The 21,522-nt window shown below is 39.8% G+C and overlaps 1 protein-coding gene across 1 annotated transcript in view; it reads right to left on the bottom strand.

Moving 5' to 3' along the window:
• Positions 1–363: 363 nt before the first annotated feature.
• The window catches only part of LOC140232556 (NPC intracellular cholesterol transporter 1-like), a 32,587-nt gene continuing 11,428 nt past the window's right edge, over positions 364–21,522 (bottom strand). Inside the window, exons 3-26 of the mRNA XM_072312652.1 lie at positions 19,119–19,329; positions 18,412–18,600; positions 17,822–18,120; positions 16,995–17,133; positions 15,637–15,860; positions 14,944–15,077; positions 14,131–14,220; positions 12,805–12,905; positions 11,700–11,863; positions 10,931–11,059; positions 10,197–10,379; positions 9,689–9,803; positions 9,097–9,224; positions 8,244–8,381; positions 7,124–7,213; positions 6,443–6,633; positions 5,765–5,883; positions 5,245–5,374; positions 4,804–4,865; positions 4,249–4,399; positions 3,030–3,261; positions 2,076–2,189; positions 1,508–1,670; positions 364–749 (exon numbers count right to left, since the gene is read on the bottom strand). Coding sequence (XP_072168753.1) covers positions 445–749; positions 1,508–1,670; positions 2,076–2,189; positions 3,030–3,261; positions 4,249–4,399; positions 4,804–4,865; positions 5,245–5,374; positions 5,765–5,883; positions 6,443–6,633; positions 7,124–7,213; positions 8,244–8,381; positions 9,097–9,224; positions 9,689–9,803; positions 10,197–10,379; positions 10,931–11,059; positions 11,700–11,863; positions 12,805–12,905; positions 14,131–14,220; positions 14,944–15,077; positions 15,637–15,860; positions 16,995–17,133; positions 17,822–18,120; positions 18,412–18,600; positions 19,119–19,329 — 3,801 coding nt within the window. The 3' untranslated portion in view covers positions 364–444. The remainder of the gene's footprint in view (positions 750–1,507; positions 1,671–2,075; positions 2,190–3,029; positions 3,262–4,248; positions 4,400–4,803; positions 4,866–5,244; positions 5,375–5,764; positions 5,884–6,442; positions 6,634–7,123; positions 7,214–8,243; positions 8,382–9,096; positions 9,225–9,688; positions 9,804–10,196; positions 10,380–10,930; positions 11,060–11,699; positions 11,864–12,804; positions 12,906–14,130; positions 14,221–14,943; positions 15,078–15,636; positions 15,861–16,994; positions 17,134–17,821; positions 18,121–18,411; positions 18,601–19,118; positions 19,330–21,522) is intronic.

Raw genomic sequence — 21,522 nt, 5'->3', positions numbered from 1 at the left:
TTTGTCGCTATTTCTAAAGGAGGTGAGAGTAGTCTAGCCACACGTTTTGTTTAAAATTATTTCTCGAAAGTAAAGAAAGCGAACATGCAGGGGGAACTTGGCGATGATATAATGATGCACAGTCCCACAAGACGATACAAGAAACTGTTAGAAATGAGGAGAGCAGCAGGCGCAGCGGAGGTTAGCCAACAATAACATCATTTTGGGCCCTGACAGTCGTCATCTTTTTGGAGTCTTAGACCGGCGGTAGAGATGCCGTGTACTGGTTTGTGCATTAACCTTTCGGGAGGGGGAAGAGACAAACATTTGACATTCCTGTATTTTGCTATACTTAAGATTATCTCTCTCTTGTAATTTGCCTTGCTCGCTCTGACTTAACGTCATGATGTCACGCCAGCCGCGAGGATAGATAGCAAGGTCCTAAACGTCGACTCCATTCCCTTATCATAAATGGGTGTTGATGTCGCCGTCAACGTCGTCGACGCCGGTCTGGACCTCGACAGAGCTCCTCTGCCTCTGGAAGACCTTCCCATTGCTTCCGCTGTGGTTCTCCCCGTCGTCATCCCTACCCGCGCTTCCGCTCTCTTCCAGCTCGATCTTGTTCTCGTAGGCGGGTGGGTCGTCCGGCGTCTCGTAGACGTGGTCTCGTCCCTCCAAAGCCTCCTTGGCTTTACCGTTGTGTCCCTGGGACTCTGCGTCTCGTTGCTTTTGCTGCTCCTCAAGGATGTATGCCTTGTTTGTGTCGGGGCCTGGATGTAAGAAAGAAATTAAGAAGGTGATAAAAAGACACCAGGGCACAAAGAATGGAGCAAAAAAGATGGCGGAGGGAAGACGAAGAAAAAAAATAAGCAAGATATGAAGGAGGAGACGGAGGACAGGAAAGAATTGAAAAGAGATGAGAAGGTGGTTCTTGTGGTAACTGCATTTGCAATTATGACTCTCCTATATTCGTAAGCATTTGCCACATAAAGTCTTTTTCATTGAACGCGAAACGCATCAGTGAGAATGGCTACTGTGATCGTTAAAATCTCATTGGCTTTAGTCGTGATATTATTTATACTGAATTATTCTATTAAAATTCTGTTGCCTTATTTGAGAATGTTTATCCGCATGATTACTGTCACGATGATCAGTTCATTAAAACACCCTGCAATGACGATGTTATGGTAATATTCAAGTGAAAAGAAAAACGAACAGAAGGAGCAGTACTATATAGTGCACTATACCACCACTCATTATTGCTGGGCAGAGAAAATGGTACCAATTTGGTAAAGATAGAAATTTAGTGTGCGTGGTACTGTAGTGATGAAGGAAGATTCCATTAAAAAAAAAGGGGGGGGGGATTCTATCCGAAAACCCCGCCAAAAGAGCGTTTTCCGTGCTTGTGGGATGTGTGCATTTGATATAGGCCTATTTGTTTTACTTATTTCAATGATTATCAAAGGAACCGAAGAACAGACGAGGCTCTCCCAGCACGACTACGATGAGAGAGGGGACCTTCACGTACCGATGTAACTTAGCACGACGGGAAGGAAGAGGAGACCGTGGGCGGTGGCAACCAGGGTGATCGTCAGGAACATGCGGAAGTAGAAGACGACAAAGAGCTGCGACTTGGCGAAGGCTAGCACGATGATACCAGGCAGGTTTGTCATGGCAACCCCGCTCAATACCTGGTTAAAGGTGAGCAGTAGTGATTATGATAATAACAATCATATTTATGGTATCATGTAATCATCATATAATTATTAAATCATCATAATCATACAAACAATAATAGTAATTCCCGATGTATATCGAGTTTAAAACCGAAGTTTCATGGCACTTCAAGGGTTGAATCACAGGGACTGTTTAAGTAAGAGTAGAGACAGTAATGGTTATGGTAATTTTTCATCCCATTCTTCCAATTCATAACTCCCATATTAATTTGTCTAAACGGATGTCAAACAAAATTGTTCGGAGGAGTGAATGAATGATACTTCCAGCTATTCAGTGGCTGGTAGGCCTACTGCATCTCGAATTCAATTGCCAAGTAATCTAATGGGCACCCCAATCATGTAAGACTGATTCGTGCTTACCGAACTTCCCATGGTTGCTAGGGCGTACTCAGCCCGCTGCTTTTTCGTTCCCTTGGTGCACACGGAGAATGATCGCGTGATGTGGGACACGAACTCCACCGATATACCAACGGCCTGCGAGTAAGTGATTTTGTTTGAAATGAAATGAATTAAAAACATGCAATGAAAATTAGTTAGATTGCGACATGCAAATATTTTCATTAATTTGCCATTCACGCTGGCATTATAATCATTATCATTATTAACAGAACTATCATCATTATCATCACTGTTATTTGATATCATCATGTTCATAGTCCTTGAAGAAAAACATGCAAAAAACAAATTGAAAAGAATCTTCAAAAAGTTGCACTTTGCATAATCAGTCTTTAGTATAGTGGCCCTCGAGACGTTTCGAATGACAAGTGTTATTCACTTCTTTCAAAGAGAACACGTAGAGTCCGACTGAAATAGAACAAAGAAAAAAACATTAAAAAAGCTCCCTCGTCGTCAACACTATCATCATTATGATTGTCTAAATCGTTTAGACTGTCATTAATTATGCCACTATCAATATCATGGCGACCAAACTATGAACGGTACCGCTGTCGCGGCTATAGTAGAGAGCTTTAGATTTTGACGCGCGGACGTTTGAGACGACGCTTGCGCTGGACGTTATCCTCTCCCCTGCGTCGTGCTGAAAAGTAGCTTTAGATTACTATGGGACGCAACGTATAAAAAATAAAATGGCGCCCCCATATGATCGGTACATCAAGTAGTTTTCTACGTCGCAAATTGTGCGGACGTAAAAAAAGCCCAGTACGCGAAGTGAAAAACTCAGGCGACGCAAGCTAAAAATAGATCGACTTGACGCGCGCTTCTGTACATGCTCAGAACATGTGTTTTGTCTCTGAACGTCCCCGTCGCGAAAATCTAAAGCTCCCTAATCTGTATCATGACAAGAACGACGCGTACCATCATGAGGTTGACGAGGGAGACGGCGTTGAACTCAATATTCCAAAGGTACATGATGCCCATGGTGTCGACGACAATCATGGAGATGGTGATGATGATGATGAAGGGTGCTGAGAGGCTGAAGCCCAGCATGAGGAGGCTGACCACGAAGATGGGGATGAGGGCGATGAGCAGCTGGACGATGGCCTCGTCGACGAGTGTCAGATACTGCTCATAGTACACGTAGAAGATACTGGAGGACACGAAATAAAAGTTGAGCCACCGTACGGTTATTTGGTCAGTACGTTAAGTTTTGTATCTCGTATAAAGTCAGTTCGCGGAGTTAGCTCATGTGCACATGGGGACAAATGATCTTTCTTTCATTTTTTTTTTTCTCATTTGGTTAGGCACATCACTCGTTTTCAAAGTGCACGGGCTTGCTCGACGGCAACAATTTACAAAGGATGAACTTGCGTAAATCAGACGGCCAGAATGGTTCCTCAATTAGCTCTTGGAAATGCATCCATTTTATTACTTTGCGTTGAATGTACAAACAATCCTTTTCTACTGATACTGCCAAATCGACCACTTTGTCGTCACGCGGATGTGTCTTTGAAAGCACCATTATAAGGATTACTTGAATGATTATTACATCACAGATTATTATCTCAATGAATTTAAAAACCAACATAACCTGTTGGTACAAATTACCTTATGTCGTATATTGACATTCAAGTATGCAAGATGAGTGTCATGTGATTTAACTTCTACTCACTTATTAATGACACTAAAAAAGGAACGTCAAATCGAACATAACATGCAATTCCACTATATACATGTATCAAATCCAAGAGCTCTTCTCTTTTGGCCCCCAATACATAGGTATCAATGTCGTATGGCGTAAGATAATAATTTTATTAATTTGTCAAATTCCTTATTCATGTTCCTGCACTATGACTTTCATTTCATTTGTCCACGTGTCAGTGACCAATTCAGTGACAGAAAGGGAAAAAGAATCAAAATTTACATACTTCCTTGAGCATTAGTTAAGCTGTTTCTCTCGTGAAACTAGCTACTTCGACAGATATGGTCCCCAACATTACCCAGTAACAGGTAACATGGCATAGACTATCGCAGTATGCCATAGCGGAACACTTCTTTATAGGGAGGACATATTATGTCGCTATAAAGACCACAATACGATGTTCCCTTCTCTGATGTCGCTAGCCTGCAGTCTTACCTGTAGGGAAACACGGTAAAGTCTTCCCCGACGTCGTAGTTTTTACTCATAGACTCTTTGATGCTGTCGCCGAGAATCCTCGCCTCTTTCAACGCCGTGATGAAGTCGGTTGACGTCACAAGCGGAGTATGATACGTCATGAAGTAAGTTGCTAAAAAACAAAAAGATATTATTATTATTATTATTATTATTATTATTATTATTATTATTATTATTTATTCATTTATTTATTCGACCTGGTAAAGAATATATATTATAAACATTACAAACATGAAACAAAAACCACTTGATTTGAGGAAAATGTTGATTTTTTTTAAGAGTGAGTACTTTATCTCACGTCTAAGATTCAACAAATCACACAAGACTAAATTTCCTAGGGAGAAATATCGTACACATTTTATGTTTTGATATTTCTGTGGTATTTTTTGTATTCTTTATTATGTGTTCATTATCAAGGTTAAAAGAACATTGTGAAGATGTAACAATAAATTCATGTAATGAATTCACGCGGTTCAACAAATTAAATCAGAATATTAAAGTCAGTTTTATGCTTACCGATGATGTCTGTCTCTGAGTCGTCCGCAAATTGTACCGACTGTCCGTAAGCGGCGCTGCCTCTGTAAATACACCAGACGAAAGTGTTGACGAAATTAGAGTATAATATTCAGAAGGCTCAGAATGGTAAAATTGACCAGGATTGCAAACATTTTCAACTGATTAGATGTGAAACAGAACAGAACCATCAAAATGAACATGACCATCAGACAAACATTTTTGATAATCGCAATAATTTACTATACTGATAGATAATTGTTCTATTATAAGAAATGCTGTTGTTGATGATACAAAGGCAGTTAAACAGAGGAGGAAACTATTACGTCACTTGTTCTATTAAACGTCAGTTAAGCTCAGGTTTCTCCAGATAATAACGTACTGCTGTTTGCATTTCCCCCTGGCTGACATATGAACAGATTAAGCGACGATTTAATGATTTACCCCTTGTTACAGATCTCATTCGGTACATCGTCGAGGAACCACGGAAGATGTTTCGAGAACGACCTTTCATCCGGTCTGGTGTAACGGTCTTCTCTCGAAACACACGCGAGGCACAGAGGTGGGAACTCAACTGAGAAGAGGGGGGAAAAATCAGAACATAAAGATTTTATCTTCCATTTTCTCTGTTTTTGCATCATTCCGTTGCACTGCGCGGAGTCAATGTGAGATATGAAATGAGAGTCGATTGCAGAAAGAGTATACGTGCTTTATGCTGGAGGTGACGATTTAAAAGTGACTGACTCTGCGGTGATTTCAGTTTAAATACTCGCAAGTCCTATTTTAAACTTGTTCGATTTTCTTTTTATGTTTTATCCCACATTGTTCAACTCACTTCTAATGAATGTCCACAATGCTGTTAAGTCCGACAAAGCACAATGGTTAAACATTCAAGCTTCGAGAAACTATACGGGTGAGGTGACTGTCGATAAAACGACAGGAAGTAAAGTGGAGTGTCACTGACCTTTGGAAGGGCAGAAATCTGAACCGTTACTGGAGGCGTAAGTGCGACAACAAGATGTCGACGCTAACCAGTCGAAGTAATCATCCATCCACGATGAAGTTGACTGGGCTATATATGTCCTGAAACATAAAACAAAGAAACAAAGAAATATAGAATAAAGATAAAGAACACAATGTTTGATCGGATACTGCTATGGATCAATGAACAAACGAGTTCGATTCCCGGCCAGATGCTTACATTCTTAGACATAATGTATTTCGTATTTCTTGGCCAGGAAATGATTTAAGATCACTGTCGTGAAGTGGATGTGTCCTTGGAGTGTAAAACAAGAATAACTCAAATAGTATATTTCTAGGATAGAATCCAATGTTTCAAGCACAATTTTCCCATTGACCCTGTGGTAACAATTTAGGAGCTCTCCAGACAACTTTATCCTAATTGTCCTATTCTTGTTAAACAAATTGAGTTCTTCTTTGGGAGTACACGGTTTCTGCTGATGCTAATGTCAGTATCTATGTAAAAAATATTATTCTGGTACTCATAGCTAAAACAAAAGTATTGTCTATGAAAAGACAACCGCGACAAAGCTAACACTGTAACCGATGGGAAGAATTATCCTTGTTGGGTTATATTTTGAGTTCGTTTGTCACGTGATGCAAAGCAAAATACGTGACTTACTTTTCTGAAATGAGACTTGCGTAGTAGATCTGTTGTGTTAGCGAGTCGCTGTTGCAGCCGGCGCCTCCACACACTCTGTTCTGTCCTTCTTGGGAGGGAAAATAGTAGCCTTCTGTGGTCACGAAGTAGACTGGTGGCCCAACTTTCATGTATTGACCCATGGTTAAGAGGTAGTCCAGCACGTACGAATCCTGGTGAAGAAACGATATTTCCAGTCTTCATTTTACCCATGAACATATCTTTATGTACGTCAAGGTTTGCTTTTGTTGTTGTTGTTGTTGCTATTGTTGTCTTTGTTGACTGCCTTTGCCGCAATGGGTGTATACACAGGTTCAACTCCAAAATGTATTCTTTCATGACATTTGTAGGTGCACAAGGAAGTCTGTCAGGTCGCTGAGTCCTATATAGAAATGGTCGTTTTGTCTTGATTGCAATAATCGGTAGCAAAGTTGATACATTTATCGAGTGACTGATTACATAATAGTGGTCGTGTCGAAAGGAATTGTGACTTCTACATGACAATCATGTCTACAAGTCAAGCCTCAAGGAGACTTGCACTAGGTTATGGGTATAATCATGCATCTCCATTTGATCTCCCCCGCTAAAACGATCGAACGAACGAACGAACAAACAAACAAACAAACAAAACGTTCCGCAGCTTCTGTTAGAGTAAGAACCTACTTTTGGCATGGTGATTGTTTGATCGAGACCAACTGGAAGCTTCATGGTGAGAGCGATGCAGGTAAAGGCGAAACCACCGAAGAGAAGAACCTTGAGAAGGAAACAAACACACAAACAACCACGATTTAAAAGAATCATGGGATATCCTTCCACCCGCTCTTTTTATCATACAATGTACATGATCCCAACAACACGGTTTCATTGTGCAGTAATTTCCACTGTTATTAAACCTTTGTGATTATGAACTCTTCATATGCCATCTGCGCTTTTTGCTCATTTATATGGGTTTTTTTTTTTTTCAGACACATATTTAAGATTTTTTTTTTTGGTTTTGTTGTGTAAGAAGAAACAGCAATTTTTTGATTAACTCCAGTCAATATTTAACAAAGCCGGTGTGGAATTAGCTCATAGTTGCCTAAACTGGATGACACGTTGAAGTTCAGGTAGTCAATTAAGTTTCATTTCTTTTTTTTTTCTCACTTTGTTGAGCATTAAGAGATTTGATGCCCTTCGTTCCGCTAATTTATGCCAACCTTTTCCACTGAGAGCTCGCTTTCTATTCTAAGCCATTTTATTATGGCACATATATTTGGCTTCAAAATTGATTTCGCTAATGTGCAGGAAGCGATGCTTCTCTCTCTTTCTGTGAAGTATTGACCAATTTCCTTCCTCACTAATTTTTCAAACTACTTTTTTTTTCTTCCCTTACAAGAGAGCTGCCTCGTGATTGCTAATGTGCGTCCTTGTGTGTGCATATATGTGTGTACTACTCTGTCTTTTTTTTTTTTTGCTATCTCTTAGGCAAATTGTCCTTTTTTGTGCAATTTGAGGTTTTTTGGGTTTTTTTTTATGAGGGGACTGCATACCACAGGCTCTGCTTTTTAGCAGTCCCCTCCATTTCCAGCAATTTTGTATCTGACTTTATTATAATGATATAACATTTATTTGTATCTCTGTTAATAATTCAGCTGTGTCTTTATTACATGTTATGATGTTCATCACATTGTTGTACTGATTTCGTGACATTATCTGTATATGCGAACATTTCATCGTATTCCTAATTATTTTGTTGGAAATGAAATAAATCAACTTGAACTTGAACTTGAATTTTGATACTTACCGTAAGAGGGCGTACCCATTTCATCATCATAAACGGCGCAAAATACTTCTTCATGAAAGCCTGCAAAAGTCCGAGCTTTTTCGGAACGGGATCCTTGTGCTGCGGGGGAATGCAGCAGACGATGTCGAAGCGACCACTCTGCAAATAAAAAAAAAAAGAGGCAAAAAGAAAACATAATTATGTGTTGTTGTTTGGTGTTTTCATTGTGTGTGTGCGCGTGTTTTACGAGGCATACATTGGCAAATAGTCGAGAGATAGCAGAGGGTCCACACGCTAATCAAGCCCACTGATCTCCACATGAAGTATCTGGATAGCTCATTGGTAGGCCAATCGCTTTGAAGCCACCGCGCCACCATCTTACCACGCATATCGACCATACATTTGTGTACGGAGCTCACGACATCACGTGATCTTCGCAACAGTCTGCTGGAAAATGCTTGCAAGTCCCCATGTGCCTGGTAAGATGGCGGTTTGGTATTGAGCGCTAAGTGTCGCATGTTCTATTTCGTTAGGAAGTCAGTCGTTAACGAAATGATTATTTCGTAACGAAATACAATCATTTTGTAACAAAATGGCCATTTCGTCGACGAAATTACGGATTTCGTAACGAAATAGACCATGCGACACTTGGCGCCACATTGGTGGCTTCACATGTCTGTACAGCGTAAAGTAGCCAATGAGACATCTATACCTCTGTGGAGATCGGTGATCAAGCTTCATCGAGAGGCTGATGCGCTGGCGTCTGTCGGCGGCTCTGAAAGGCTGATGAGAGACTATTGAACAAAATAGATGCGACATTCGTAGGGGAAAACATATAGGACGAAACTTGTAGCCGCCATATTAGCTGTCTCACCTCTTGACGACGGACGTCGAGGGATAGCAGGGCTACGAAGGCGGTCATCTGAAGCACGAAATTGATGAGGACGGAGAGACCGGAGTAGAGGGCAAAGATGCGAACGGCAGGCATTTCGGTCAAAGCACCTGAGACACAAAGATATCAGAGACATGTATTTATTAACTGATTGATTTCATTCTAAGTGGTCAATTATCTGATCTTTTAGACCACTCTTTCATTTTTTTCATTAAATCATTCGATCAGTTATCAATTTTTATAAGCATTTATGTATTCATGATTTTAAGCTACACATCGATTGTTGATTTTCATTCGTTTCTTCCTCTGCTCATTCTTTAATGTATCTATCTACATATTCCTCAATGAATATGCATACTCATGTTTGTTGTGTTTCTCATTTCATTCCCCAGGCTTGATGTTTATTGAGAAGTAGGCCCTACATGTATTTTTAGTCTGACCAAAGTCTATTAAATAACTTTCGGGTGGCAGACGCAAGCAAACCTGAGTCAAGGAGAAATATCTTAGAGACATGAATGAATAAACGATTTTACTCGAGATTGTCAAGATTAAAAAAAAAAATAAAAAATCTCACCGAGGAAAAATGAGACGGATTCGGAGAGGCCACAGAGCAGCATACTAGGAGCGACCTGTCCCAGAACTCGTCCGATCTGTTCTTCCCTCGTCTCGCCCTCACGTCGTATGTCTCTCTGCAGGACGATGAATAAATGGATAGGACATTGTAGGAGGTAAACATAAGACATTTCATTACCAAAAAGAGACACAAATTTGGATTTCCTGCTATTCTGTTATATTGCACTTATACTTAAAAATCCTCTCAATGTATATAGGATTGAGTTATTGGCCTAACAATAATGGTACAGCACGATTAATGACACCAAGCTTAATATTATTTTTCATTGGGAACTTTCACAAAATCGTCAATTTCTTTCATATTTGGTTATGTCACTAGTGAACCTATACTCCAAACGATTGATACAAACGCTTTCTTCTCGATACTGTCTCATCTGTAAAGAACAAAGTGTGTTCATTGCAATCGCTCTCGCTTATCATCATTTTTTTTTTTTAATTGAAAACATTACCTGGAAGTCCAAGACAAAAATGAAGATGTTGTCGGCTCCGATGGCGAGAATGAGGAAGGGAACGACCTCCATGACGATCAGCGTGGTTTCGACCCCGAAATAGCCATAGGCACCGATGGAAGCAAAGACGGAGCTGAGAACGATCAGGACGCCGCCCAGACCCAGGGTTATTTTCGAGTCGATCTGGAGAAATAGAAGGCGGAATTGAGAATTTGAGAATCATACGTTACACGGAGTGTAAGGAGAGAAAGATACAATAGTCACACTCTCACAGATAATAATCTAGTGTGGTAAGTCTACAGCGAAATGAATGTCTCTTCGTATGTTCATTATGATTGTTTATGTAAAGCCTATACGTAGAGATATCTTGCCGAATGATTATGACGACATATGATTGATGGATCAGATGGCTTATGATGCTTTCTAAAATCTCTCCATTTGATGGTTATCATCCTAGAAAGAAGCAAGGTGATTCCGTCTTTTGTTTTAGTTGAACAAGGTCATCTGAAGGTATGAAGAGCGTACGATAGAATTACCGAACTCTGCTGAAGTGATTGTGCAGCACATTTTATTATTATTATTATTATTATCATTTACAACCCTACGGATTGTCCAATTTCCTTCAAATTTCTTTCTACATTTCACTAGTCTTTCTGCATCCGCTGATTTCACACATCTTTATGTGTGGGGAAACTTACCGCTTTAGACTTATCCCGTCACGCATGTGAACTTACCAACAGTCGGTCCATCTTGGAGAATTCTCCTAGAGCCAGTGCGATGTAGGCGAAAATGACCACGTAGCTGACCGTGATGGTCACAAGATCGGCCTCACTCTGCCTCAGCAACTCGTCTTCGATGGAGCGCTAAAAACGACGTCGATGTCGAAGGAAAAAAATAAATAGGAAGAAAAAAGTGTTGAGTGCATAAAAAAAAACAACTTATTCGTGTTTAATTATTAGTCATAAAAAGGAAGTTTGGTTACCACATTGCTGTATCATGATACCTAGGCACTGAATGGATTGTACATTCAGAGTTACTTTCAGTTTCGTTTTCAGACGTCGGAATCATTAAACCATTTAGTCAACCTTTTATATCATGAGTACTTCAAATATTCTTCCAGGTTCTACATTCAATGTACAGGTAAAGAGTACAATAACACTTTTGCCATAAACCTATTGTCATTCTAGGACACCCAAAACACGCAAAGATGGAGGACGCGTTCGTAAAACTCTGATTTTATCTTTGTCTACGGTTCGTATACTCATGTAAGAAATTACCTATTACCTAAATAAGCTTAGAATATGTTGACTTTGTTGATATGTTTACTCATGATGACATCAGATATCAAAAATCACCTTCTTTCAGGTGAGTATACCTATGTATTTGCGGTGTAAGTTTATACTACGATGATACATATGACTAAATTTCAAGTATGTCCTTGACCGTTATTATTACCACCCCCCCCTCAAAAAAAAAGAATAAAAAAGCAGGAAGGAGCTTTACTTCTGCGCTGTAGGAAATTGTCAGATTTGGATTCTCGTATGTTTTCATGAAGTCGAGGAATTCGGATTCCCAGGCGAGCACCATCTGGTACCACGTGTCATTGTCCTTCTTGTTGTCAAGAAGTATTGTGATGGCGAGGAGTTCCGCCTCGTTGTAATAGTCCTCTAGATGAAGAAGAAGAAATATAAATGGTGCACAATAATGATGGGATCATTCAGGCCAGCTTTATATGCGCCCCGGGTATTTTACGAGGTAATTATTATTGCTTTATATATGCCCGTGATTTTTATCATGGCTGTTATATTCTCAAAACACTGCATAATTGGTGTATATTGTGTCGATGAAGGCTAATTTGTCAATCAGTTGCAATCAACACAACTCGACGCAAGAATTATTGCTATGAATAAATATGCAGTGTCTGTTGCTACAAGGGATCAGAACTATCACTGGCTGTCGGGTGGGAGGGAGCTCGGTAGTCTAGTGGGTATGACACCTGTCTAGTAATCAGGAGGTCGTGGCTTCATACCCCCCGAGTATGTACGCCCGTGATTGTTTAATCATGACTTTATTCAAGTTCAAGGCAGTGTTAGAATGACATAGATACAAAAAAAAAAAAACCACAGAAAGCAAGTCCACCGTTTCATTCAAAACGAATGGCAGGTTAAAACACGTACATACCATAGGATACAAAAGACTATTGAAGTTTACATTGCCGCAACTCAAAATTGTAATGGCTCTTCATACTCAAACACTGAAAATCGGTGTGTATCTACGTTGATGAAGGGCAATTTGGCAGTCAGTTGCAATTAAAACAACTCTACGCAAGAATCATTAGTTTGAATAAGCTTCGTACAATAATTTCGACGATATTTTGCATTTTGCAAGTAATACTATAAAGAATCTGTCACAATATTACGTAGAACCTTGAACTTCGTCGAATGATAAGGATTGGATAGTCTAGCCATAATACTTAGTAGCTTGCTTCAGTTACAGGACGGAAAACTAGAGATAATCGACAGCGGAGTATAGAAAGAATTATATTAAAGGTTAAGTGCGCACAGAGAGCAGGACCAGCCGCAATACTGTGCGTAGCACCCTTTTATACCTGGGTATCCACCCAATGCCACGTATGCGTAGGTGGGCCCACCGAATGCCGAGACACACATATCTCTCAGTGGTGTGTTATCTTCCAGGGCGAGGGGACTCCTGCATGGCGGAGAAGTGGACAGGATGAATGAAGCTGTCTAACATATTATACATGTAAGATTAGTAATGATTATAAGGCAATGAATTCAAAAGAGAGATGTACCAAGATAATACAAACATACAACAAACACGTAATGAAAGACGAAGAGGAAGAGGACAAGAATAACGACAAGAAAAAGATTCATGAGGAGGAGAAGGGCCGAATAAAAGGAGTAGGCAAAAAAAGGGGGAATGGATAGGAAAAGGAAATGAAAACAACTAAAAATGGAGGAGAAAAAAAAAATGTCAACTCGAGTCAGAATTATGTGACTTTTGGATTTTTTTATATGTCAGATTTGGCGGACTGGTGTGGATGCTCTGTTCACAATTGCTGAAAACAAGGATGCAAAGGTAAACATGTTTGTGGATGTCAAAAGCACATGAAAAGGGTGGGAAAACTCCTTCGATTATTCGACTTGGTGTCGCGGAGAGAATAGGTGTGATAAGAATGAACAATGCAAGGTACGAATTTAAATGCGAGGGAAAGGAACTTCTTCCCCCTGTTTTTTTTTTCTTTATATGGCAACAGCGCTAATATTAAACCAGGAAATCATTCTCTGCTATTGACAATTACTTTTACAGCAGAAGACGGTATAGCACCTCAAACTTCAAAGCAAAACTGGCACTCGTCAAATGACGATTTTTTTTTCTCATTGACGTCATCCTTCATTTATTATAGTTCCGTAGATCTTTATTTTAGTTTCCTTTACAAATTTCATTTCGTTTCCTTTTTATTTCATTTCCGACAAAAGTATATAATTCAATATGACATTTGCATATAAACAAAATAGAGTACAATATGACTTTTGCATATTCAAATGAAATTAATGCATTTTTTTTTGTACAATAAAACAAAACATACTTTTAGTTAAAGAAATACATGGGCGAACTGTAACTGAATCGTAACAAGGAAAAAATGTCGGAAGTGGAGGGAACTGCTAAAAAGCCTAGCTTGTAGAATGCAGTCCCCTCGTGTGTGGTAAAGTAGTAGTATGTAATAACCAAACGAAACGATGAGACATAATACGTGGGAAACAGAGGGGATGTAAATTGACTCTCCCTTATCTGAGATTGGGTGAAATTAGGAGATTTGGTCAGAAGACAAATCATAAGCTATAAATATAGGCTTGACGCTATTGATTCCTTCGCTATTGTACAAATGTAAGGTTGACCCGGAAGTACTTACTTCATGCAGTAAAGGAAGTGATCACGGTAGTTTGCGGTCTTATTACCCTCCGATGCGACGCGGTTCAGCTGTTCGTAGCTGTTGCCGTACCTGGTTATATGGAGACATGGTAATTTGACTCGTCAACTCTCTAAGCAAACTCATCATTTGAAGAACAGACTTTGAAACATTTTCAATCCATTACTGTTATTTTCCACCACATTTGATTCTCCCATTACTCGGAAGAACTAGGAGTAATTTTTTTCTACTCATAAACTGGATACTTCTGGGCAGCTTTAGTAGTCGTTAGTCTTGACTGGTTGTGAGAAACGTAATGCTCTGTGAAATGGTTAAGTGTTAACAAATTAATGCTTGACGCCTTGGTGCATCTTCCTATGTGTCAGTTGACAGAAAAATGTATTGAGATAATCAAGAAAATATAAATAAAACCGGCATTAACTTTTATCTTTTTATAAGTCGGGTGAGGTATTTTATCAACAATACAATAGGAAATCGTGAGCTGGAGATTCAGTCCTATTTAAAGTAATAAACAATGAGAATTCACGGGTATTAAAAATAGAGGTGTATCTCTGTGTTGGAAAAAAAAAATCAATGTTTTTCTTTCTCGTACACTGCTCTAATATCAGAAAAATCATTCAAGAAAAGCACCTGCTATGGTTTAATTTATTATCTTTCCGGGAACGATTTTAGATGAATTTTGTTCAAAAGATATGTTTGCATATTGCGGACAAAACGTCCACATATCACTGAGAGTACATATTTTTTATTTTTTTTTCAGCTATGACTAAAGTACGACAACTACAACAGCCTTACCACTGCAGCACGCTTTGAATCAAGCAGTTGTCAACATCGGGCGCTAGAGGCTTGTTGCACACGTCTTGTAGGGTGACGGGAATTCCGTCGTAGTACGCAACAAGATTTTCCACGGCTTTCTGGATATCCAGAGCCTATACGAACGAGAAATGCAAGTTCGGGGTAACTACAAACTTATTTCAACCCATTAAGAAAATTGTGCTCTTATAAACACATTATTAAATAGGAAGCTCTAAATATCACTGCATATTCTACTCTGGTAATGATTAAATCTAACTTTTAAAAAAAAAGTGTGACAAGTCCGACAGATATTGAAGTTGACTCTTACCCTTTTGCACAATGGACATTAGGAACATGCTCTGACGATTACTAAAGTCCAGTGAGATGGATGCGAACACAGTGAATGAAGCTACTGTTTTCCGCTTAATGAACATTATTATTCAAGGACCGAATATATATATATAATACCATCAAGTAACGTTTTTGCGCTATGAGCCATTCTGATCGGAGCCTGACAATTAGATTGATTGATATATCGTGCTATACACATCGCCTGTTTTTTAGTCAGTCCAGAGATACTCAAAGAATACAAACTACGAATATAAGCGACATTAGAGTTTGTGAACCGGTCATATCAATCATCCGAGAGCCGTAGATAATAAGTTTTGCAAGGATGAACGGACATATTTTTACCTGAGTCAAAATGTCTAAATTCACCACCGGACCAAACGTTTTCACACCCTCGTTGTAAGTGTTGTACTCTTCCGGCCGTTCATTGGGTGCGCGTAGGTACAGGAGTGTGGTGCGATAGAAAGGCACGAACGTTTCGTCGTAGTACTCCTTTTCGAGACGGGCGCGGCTCTGCGGGCCCGACCACAGTTCGACGGGATCCGTCACCACAGTAATCATCAAGATACCTTGGTTTCGAAATCGAGCACGAAAAAAAAAAAAAAAAGAATCGTTAAGTACTGTGGGATAATTCTTAAAAAAAAAAAAAAAACTAATAGAAATGTACATTCTCCTCAGAATTGGATTTTATTTTGTTATTAAAAAAAACTTTTGACGTATCAAGGCCGAGTTGAGAGTATTGGGAGGAATTTCTATATCAAGCATGGGGTACAAAAGAGGAAATCTGCAATTTACATTATTGATCAGTTTAGGTATGATCAATTTACGCACAAGAGCGTGCGTTCACTCTCCCTCACGCTTTTTTTCCTCACGCTTTTTTTCCTCTCTCTCTCTCTCACACACACACAACAACAACAAAAACAAAAACAACATACACCTATTGCCTCTTAAAAAAGAAAAGACATTAAAACACAGACACAGACACACACACAATAAAACCCATAACTGAGAGCTGTGTCCGAGGTTCTACAGAAGGATCAGTGACCCTTGACCCAGTTACACCTTAAAAATATCTTCAAAATGAAATTGTTCGAATAAGAGTTTGGTGCATCCCCAAGAAGTAATGTTGTACACTACTATCATAAAATGAAGCTAATGACAATTAATGATATACTGCATTTTCAACAAGGTGCTTTTGTCAGTGTTTGTGTGAAAACTATGAACAAAATCATACCATCATGTTGTAGAGACAACAAGAGTTATAATAATTTCAGCACACGATCATCGACTTGGCTACATCTTGCAAGTTACAGAATAATAATGTCATGCCAGTATATTCGTTTTACTGAACCCAAACTCTGGAACTCATTACCTCTACATGTTACCAATGTCCCATCTACGAAAATGTTTAAACGTAAATATAAGTAATGCCTGTTATCAATGCTCTGTAAAAAGTAAGATTTGCCGGAATTGTTGATCAAGGGTAGATGGAAACACAAATGTACATTATTTCTTGGATGTCTGTCAACATACCTTGCTCTTTTCTAGTTTCTTCTTCTTTTTCTACTTGTTTTTTTTTTCTTTTAATTCTATTTTATGTGTGTATGCCATTCTTATGTCAACCAAACACAGGCATTGCGGTGTATAAAATGCGCTATAGTTATTTCTGCATAGCAAGGCTGCAGTGGTCTAATAACGCTTACCACAAGTCAGGGTGACTGTGACCGCGACCATGATTAGCAACACGAGGACGGGATAGCGAGCAATGCCCGTGCCCCACCAGGTGAAAAACTCCCGCAGTTTGTCGTCCATCAGTTTATTCAGCTTGTCAAGCCTGCTCACCTGCAAAGAACCAGCAAGACACCGTATCTATGAGTACCACTCGCAGTCTGTCTGTGTACAATGTCAATGACATTTCGAGGTGGCAGTCTTGGGAGGCTTTTACGAGATATCGCGCTACTCTTGCATATTCGCATTTCTTAAGACGGTATATCGACAAAGCAGCGTAACTTGGTGGTTTGTTTCATTTCCAATCTGACAACTTGGCTGGTTAGCTCATATTAAACTGCACCAGTTGGTATTCCATTTTACGGGTTAATGCACCCTTGTCATTTCGATGAATGTATCTCTTACGTCCGTGGACTGTGGGTCAGGATCATCATACCATTTTCACTCTTAAGTGAAAACAGGGGAACTTGTGACACTACTTCACTTTCTTTATTAGATGTCTGATTATGTTAAAATTTCTACCAACCTGTGTGTTTGATTATGTGTTTCACATTTGGACTCGCCTGACAATAACCAGTTTCTTCGACTAAAGCTTACAACTGATTTGCATCTTGCCCATTTGAAATATTGAACATTTTGAAATGAATTGGTTGGGTGTCAGCAGCGCGATTTACAAGATTGTTAAATCGTTTGAAATGTGTGCAGTTTGAGAGAAGCACAGTGGACTGTGAAATGCCGCACACAATACAGTATCAAATATCGAAGGTTATGATCTTTTTGTATTTTTTGAAGTTCCACCTACGTCATCAGGATGAACGGCCGCGTCCTGCTTGAGTGGATGATCCTCGTCGTCGGCAACTTTCCTCGCCTTCGCCCAGCTCCGCAGGATGAGCAGGATGACGAAGAGACACGCCACGCCCACGTAGACCATCAGGACGATGAACGAGTTGCCGTCCATGAGGCCAATCATGAAGGAGGCCTCCGTAGGCGGGATGGTGGGCAGCGCCGAACACGAGCGCTCGCAGTCCTGGCAGCTGCAAGGGAGCTGTTCGCCCACCGGTTCGTTGCAGTAGTACACGGACTCGTTTAAGGGTACCATTCCTGGGGGAAGGGGGGGGGGGGGGAGAAGAGAAGCTGAAGATGACATGGCGAGATGCACGCAGTGCGCATGCTCGTTCGTTTTACCCTCGGATTAAAAGGAGGTACAAAACCAGTGCAACAAGGTGCAAGAAATCTGTCCAGTATACTTGGCAAGAAAACTCAACATTTCATTGGTGCATATCAAGTTCTTCCGCCCTTCCCATAAATTATACATAATACTCTGTACTCTGAGTGTATGAAACAGAGCGGGAAGGAATTAAGATTTAAAAAAAAAAAAAGATATTTAGTCACCTTCCTCCATGTTTCCAACTTGAGAACCAGGTGGAACCACATAGAAGTCCACACTCCATGGAATGAATCCATTGCCAATGTCTCCCAAGAAGTCCAACCACCGCTGGGGCGAGCAGTCGTCTCCAAGATAACCGCCGCACATCACGTCCATCACCGGAGTGTTGGCGGCAGGGAACTGCACGTTCTTGCCTGGAGAGCGAAGCAAAGAATGGGGTGCATGTTGTTCATGTAATCCTCACACTGAAAATGACGAGCTGAAGAGATCTCGCATCTCGACATCTCCGACCCGAAAAGGTCGACAAGGCGAGGAATTATCTTGTCTTCTCGGTGGCACTGTGACTTAAGCTTCCGTACGTATTAACCCAGTGATAGTTACACCAAATACCTGTCATTCATTCAGACTGTTTTCCCCACCGTTTTGGCTTAAAGCTTTGATCTCTCTTTCTCTCTGTACATAATTATATCGGTTCCTTTCCCTTGATGCATTAAAAACTCCAAATATTAATGCACATTCGTTTATTTCATCTTATGTAGTTAAGCTTGCACTTACTCTACCAGCAAGCTTCGAGCGGATTGCACAGCTACAGGCTTCGCTACGGAAGCCCATGCAACTCGAATACAGACGAAGAAAGAGGAGGAGAAGAAAAAGAGGGGAAAAAAGAGGGGTCTTAACTACTCATAACTACCAGGTGTGACATGACACTCACATGAGTCATAGGCGATATTGGCAAAGTACTCGTCTACGTAGGATTCGAATTCTAGGACGCCCTCGCTGTTGTCGGGGAAGGTGATGACGGAGGCGGGCCTGGTAAAAAGACTCTGATGAGGACTACAGACGATGGAACACATCATGGTGAGGATGTTTTGTAGGCAGGCGGGACATCGGCCAAACACCGGCTGCATAGCGGCCAGGAGCGGCTAAAAACACGTCAGATGACAGAAAGACACAATCATGGAGAACTATACAGAACAAGTTTGCTTGAAAATATCAACAATAGCACCTTCTATATCATTGAAATATAGGCCGTTTTCGTAACATTATTCCAATTTTATGCAAAGCTTTTTAACAAAGCTTGTTCTTGACAACCTGAACGCTTGTCCGAGGCTTGTCCGACAAAGCAACAAGTAATATGTAAACTGGATTCCTACCACTGAAATTCAGTTAAGAAGGGCAGGTTAATGGAAAAGCTCGTCTCTATATTCCCGGGAAGAAAACATCTATAAATTTGAATACATAGTGAAAGCGGTCTATTAAGCATTACCATGGACCTACTACACACATGGACTATGAACGGAGGGTCTTTCTTTGATCCGACCTGCATCGCCGCCATCTGATTATGTGCATCTTGATGAGTACATTCAGATGTTTGGACAATGACGATTGTGTAATCGTTCATCGTCACTGACAAAAGAACCGTTTCCCTCATTTTGGTTTGATTTCGCTGAGGTGCCTTTTCAGACTTACTGCCTTTGGAAAATCGACAATGATGGGGAGCAGCAAATCTCAAATCATGACTAATTTCGTGTCGCTAAATTAGTAATTACTAAATTGCTAAGGTGGACGCTTGTGGACGCGCATGTAACGTTGCTTAATGGTAAGACATACATGTCGTCTGCTATTACTGTCCATGTTTACTCTGAAACAATGTGCGAAAAATGGGACAAATTAGTTAACAAATGACAACCAACCTGCCGAAATACTTGCTTTCTCTCGTAAAGTACGTGCGTTTCGCAAATGGTTTCCCAATCTATTCTAAAACTGCACATGCATTTTTATTGCTTTAAAGAGTTATTGTCTTCTGCGCATATATAGTTTTTAGATATCTCAAAGAGCCGCCTTGTTTTTACTCCAGGCTGGCTGTCGGTGATGCACGATGAGATTAAAGCAAGAAAGCATCATTAAAATGTTACTGTGACGCTTCTCATAGAAACAGAAATGAGCGATGTATGTCCATGTGTGGTAGGTCCATGGTATCAGAGTGGAAGCCTCACGATGGTATCTTTCCGTACGGTGATAAGCCTAAAACAGGCTTCTGTCACACGGTCTTATTTCAAACACTTTCGTGCATACAGGTACCTTAATACACAATTGACACACACGCACACTCACACACACATACTTTTTCTTCGTATGGTATACCTCTTGCATTTCAATGGGTTTTTTTTTTCATCCAAATACAGGTATTATAAATTCCACATATTTCATGATCGCGACAGATGTGTTTCGCAATTTCATTGTTCTGTGCTATTACGATCATGTGAGGTGAAAGTTTGTATCGCTTCTATTTTATCACGTATCAAAGCATATATAGGTTTCTCTTTGTTGCGAAATGTCCACATCAGTCCAAATGAAATTGCAGTTCCCATATCGAAGTAAGTTGACATGGAATTTAAAGAGAAATCCAGTCCAAATGTAAATTAGTCTGATAAAATTTTACGAGTTCAACGGTAAAAATTTGACTGAAATCGGATGAAAAATAAGGAAGTTATGAAATCTTTAAGTTTCGATAATTTCTCCAAAACAGTTCTTGTACAGTGGGTATGAATATGCAAATTAGTGACCTAACCATGTCATACGCTCACAATTTTGCATTGATCGTGTACAAAGAAATGACGATAATTCAATGTTTCTGTCATTGAAGTCTGAAACATGACGTTATTTCTGGTTGAATAACTTCAAAATAGTGATCAGTTAGATATAAATTATGAGGATTTGAGCCTCGGGCATAATTACGTCTAAATGAAAAACAGACAATTTCAAAATTTTATGTACAAACTATACGATATCAAAGTTGTGAGGGAATGACATACTCACTTTGCCATTTGCATATTCATATTGACTGTTTGTTTCCCCCAAAATAGCGAAACTTCAAAATGTCATAACTTTTTTATCCGATTTCGATCAAATTTATACCATTGAACTCGTAATCTTTTACTCTTTCTTATCAGATTAACTTAGATTTGGACTGGATTTCCCCTTTAATGATAAGGATGTGATGATACCTTGTGACTAGAAAGTAGGAAAAGCAGGAAAACAGCTCGCACTTTACGTATGACATCATAAACATTACCCTTTTTTTTTCTCCCTCTCTCTCCTACCCACACTCTTCG

Source organism: Diadema setosum, chromosome 9, assembly GCF_964275005.1.
Source record: "Diadema setosum chromosome 9, eeDiaSeto1, whole genome shotgun sequence".
Classification (NCBI taxonomy): domain Eukaryota; kingdom Metazoa; phylum Echinodermata; class Echinoidea; order Diadematoida; family Diadematidae; genus Diadema; species Diadema setosum.
Note: the sequence above shows the minus strand (reverse complement) of the source record. Positions and strands in the feature narration are given on the sequence as shown.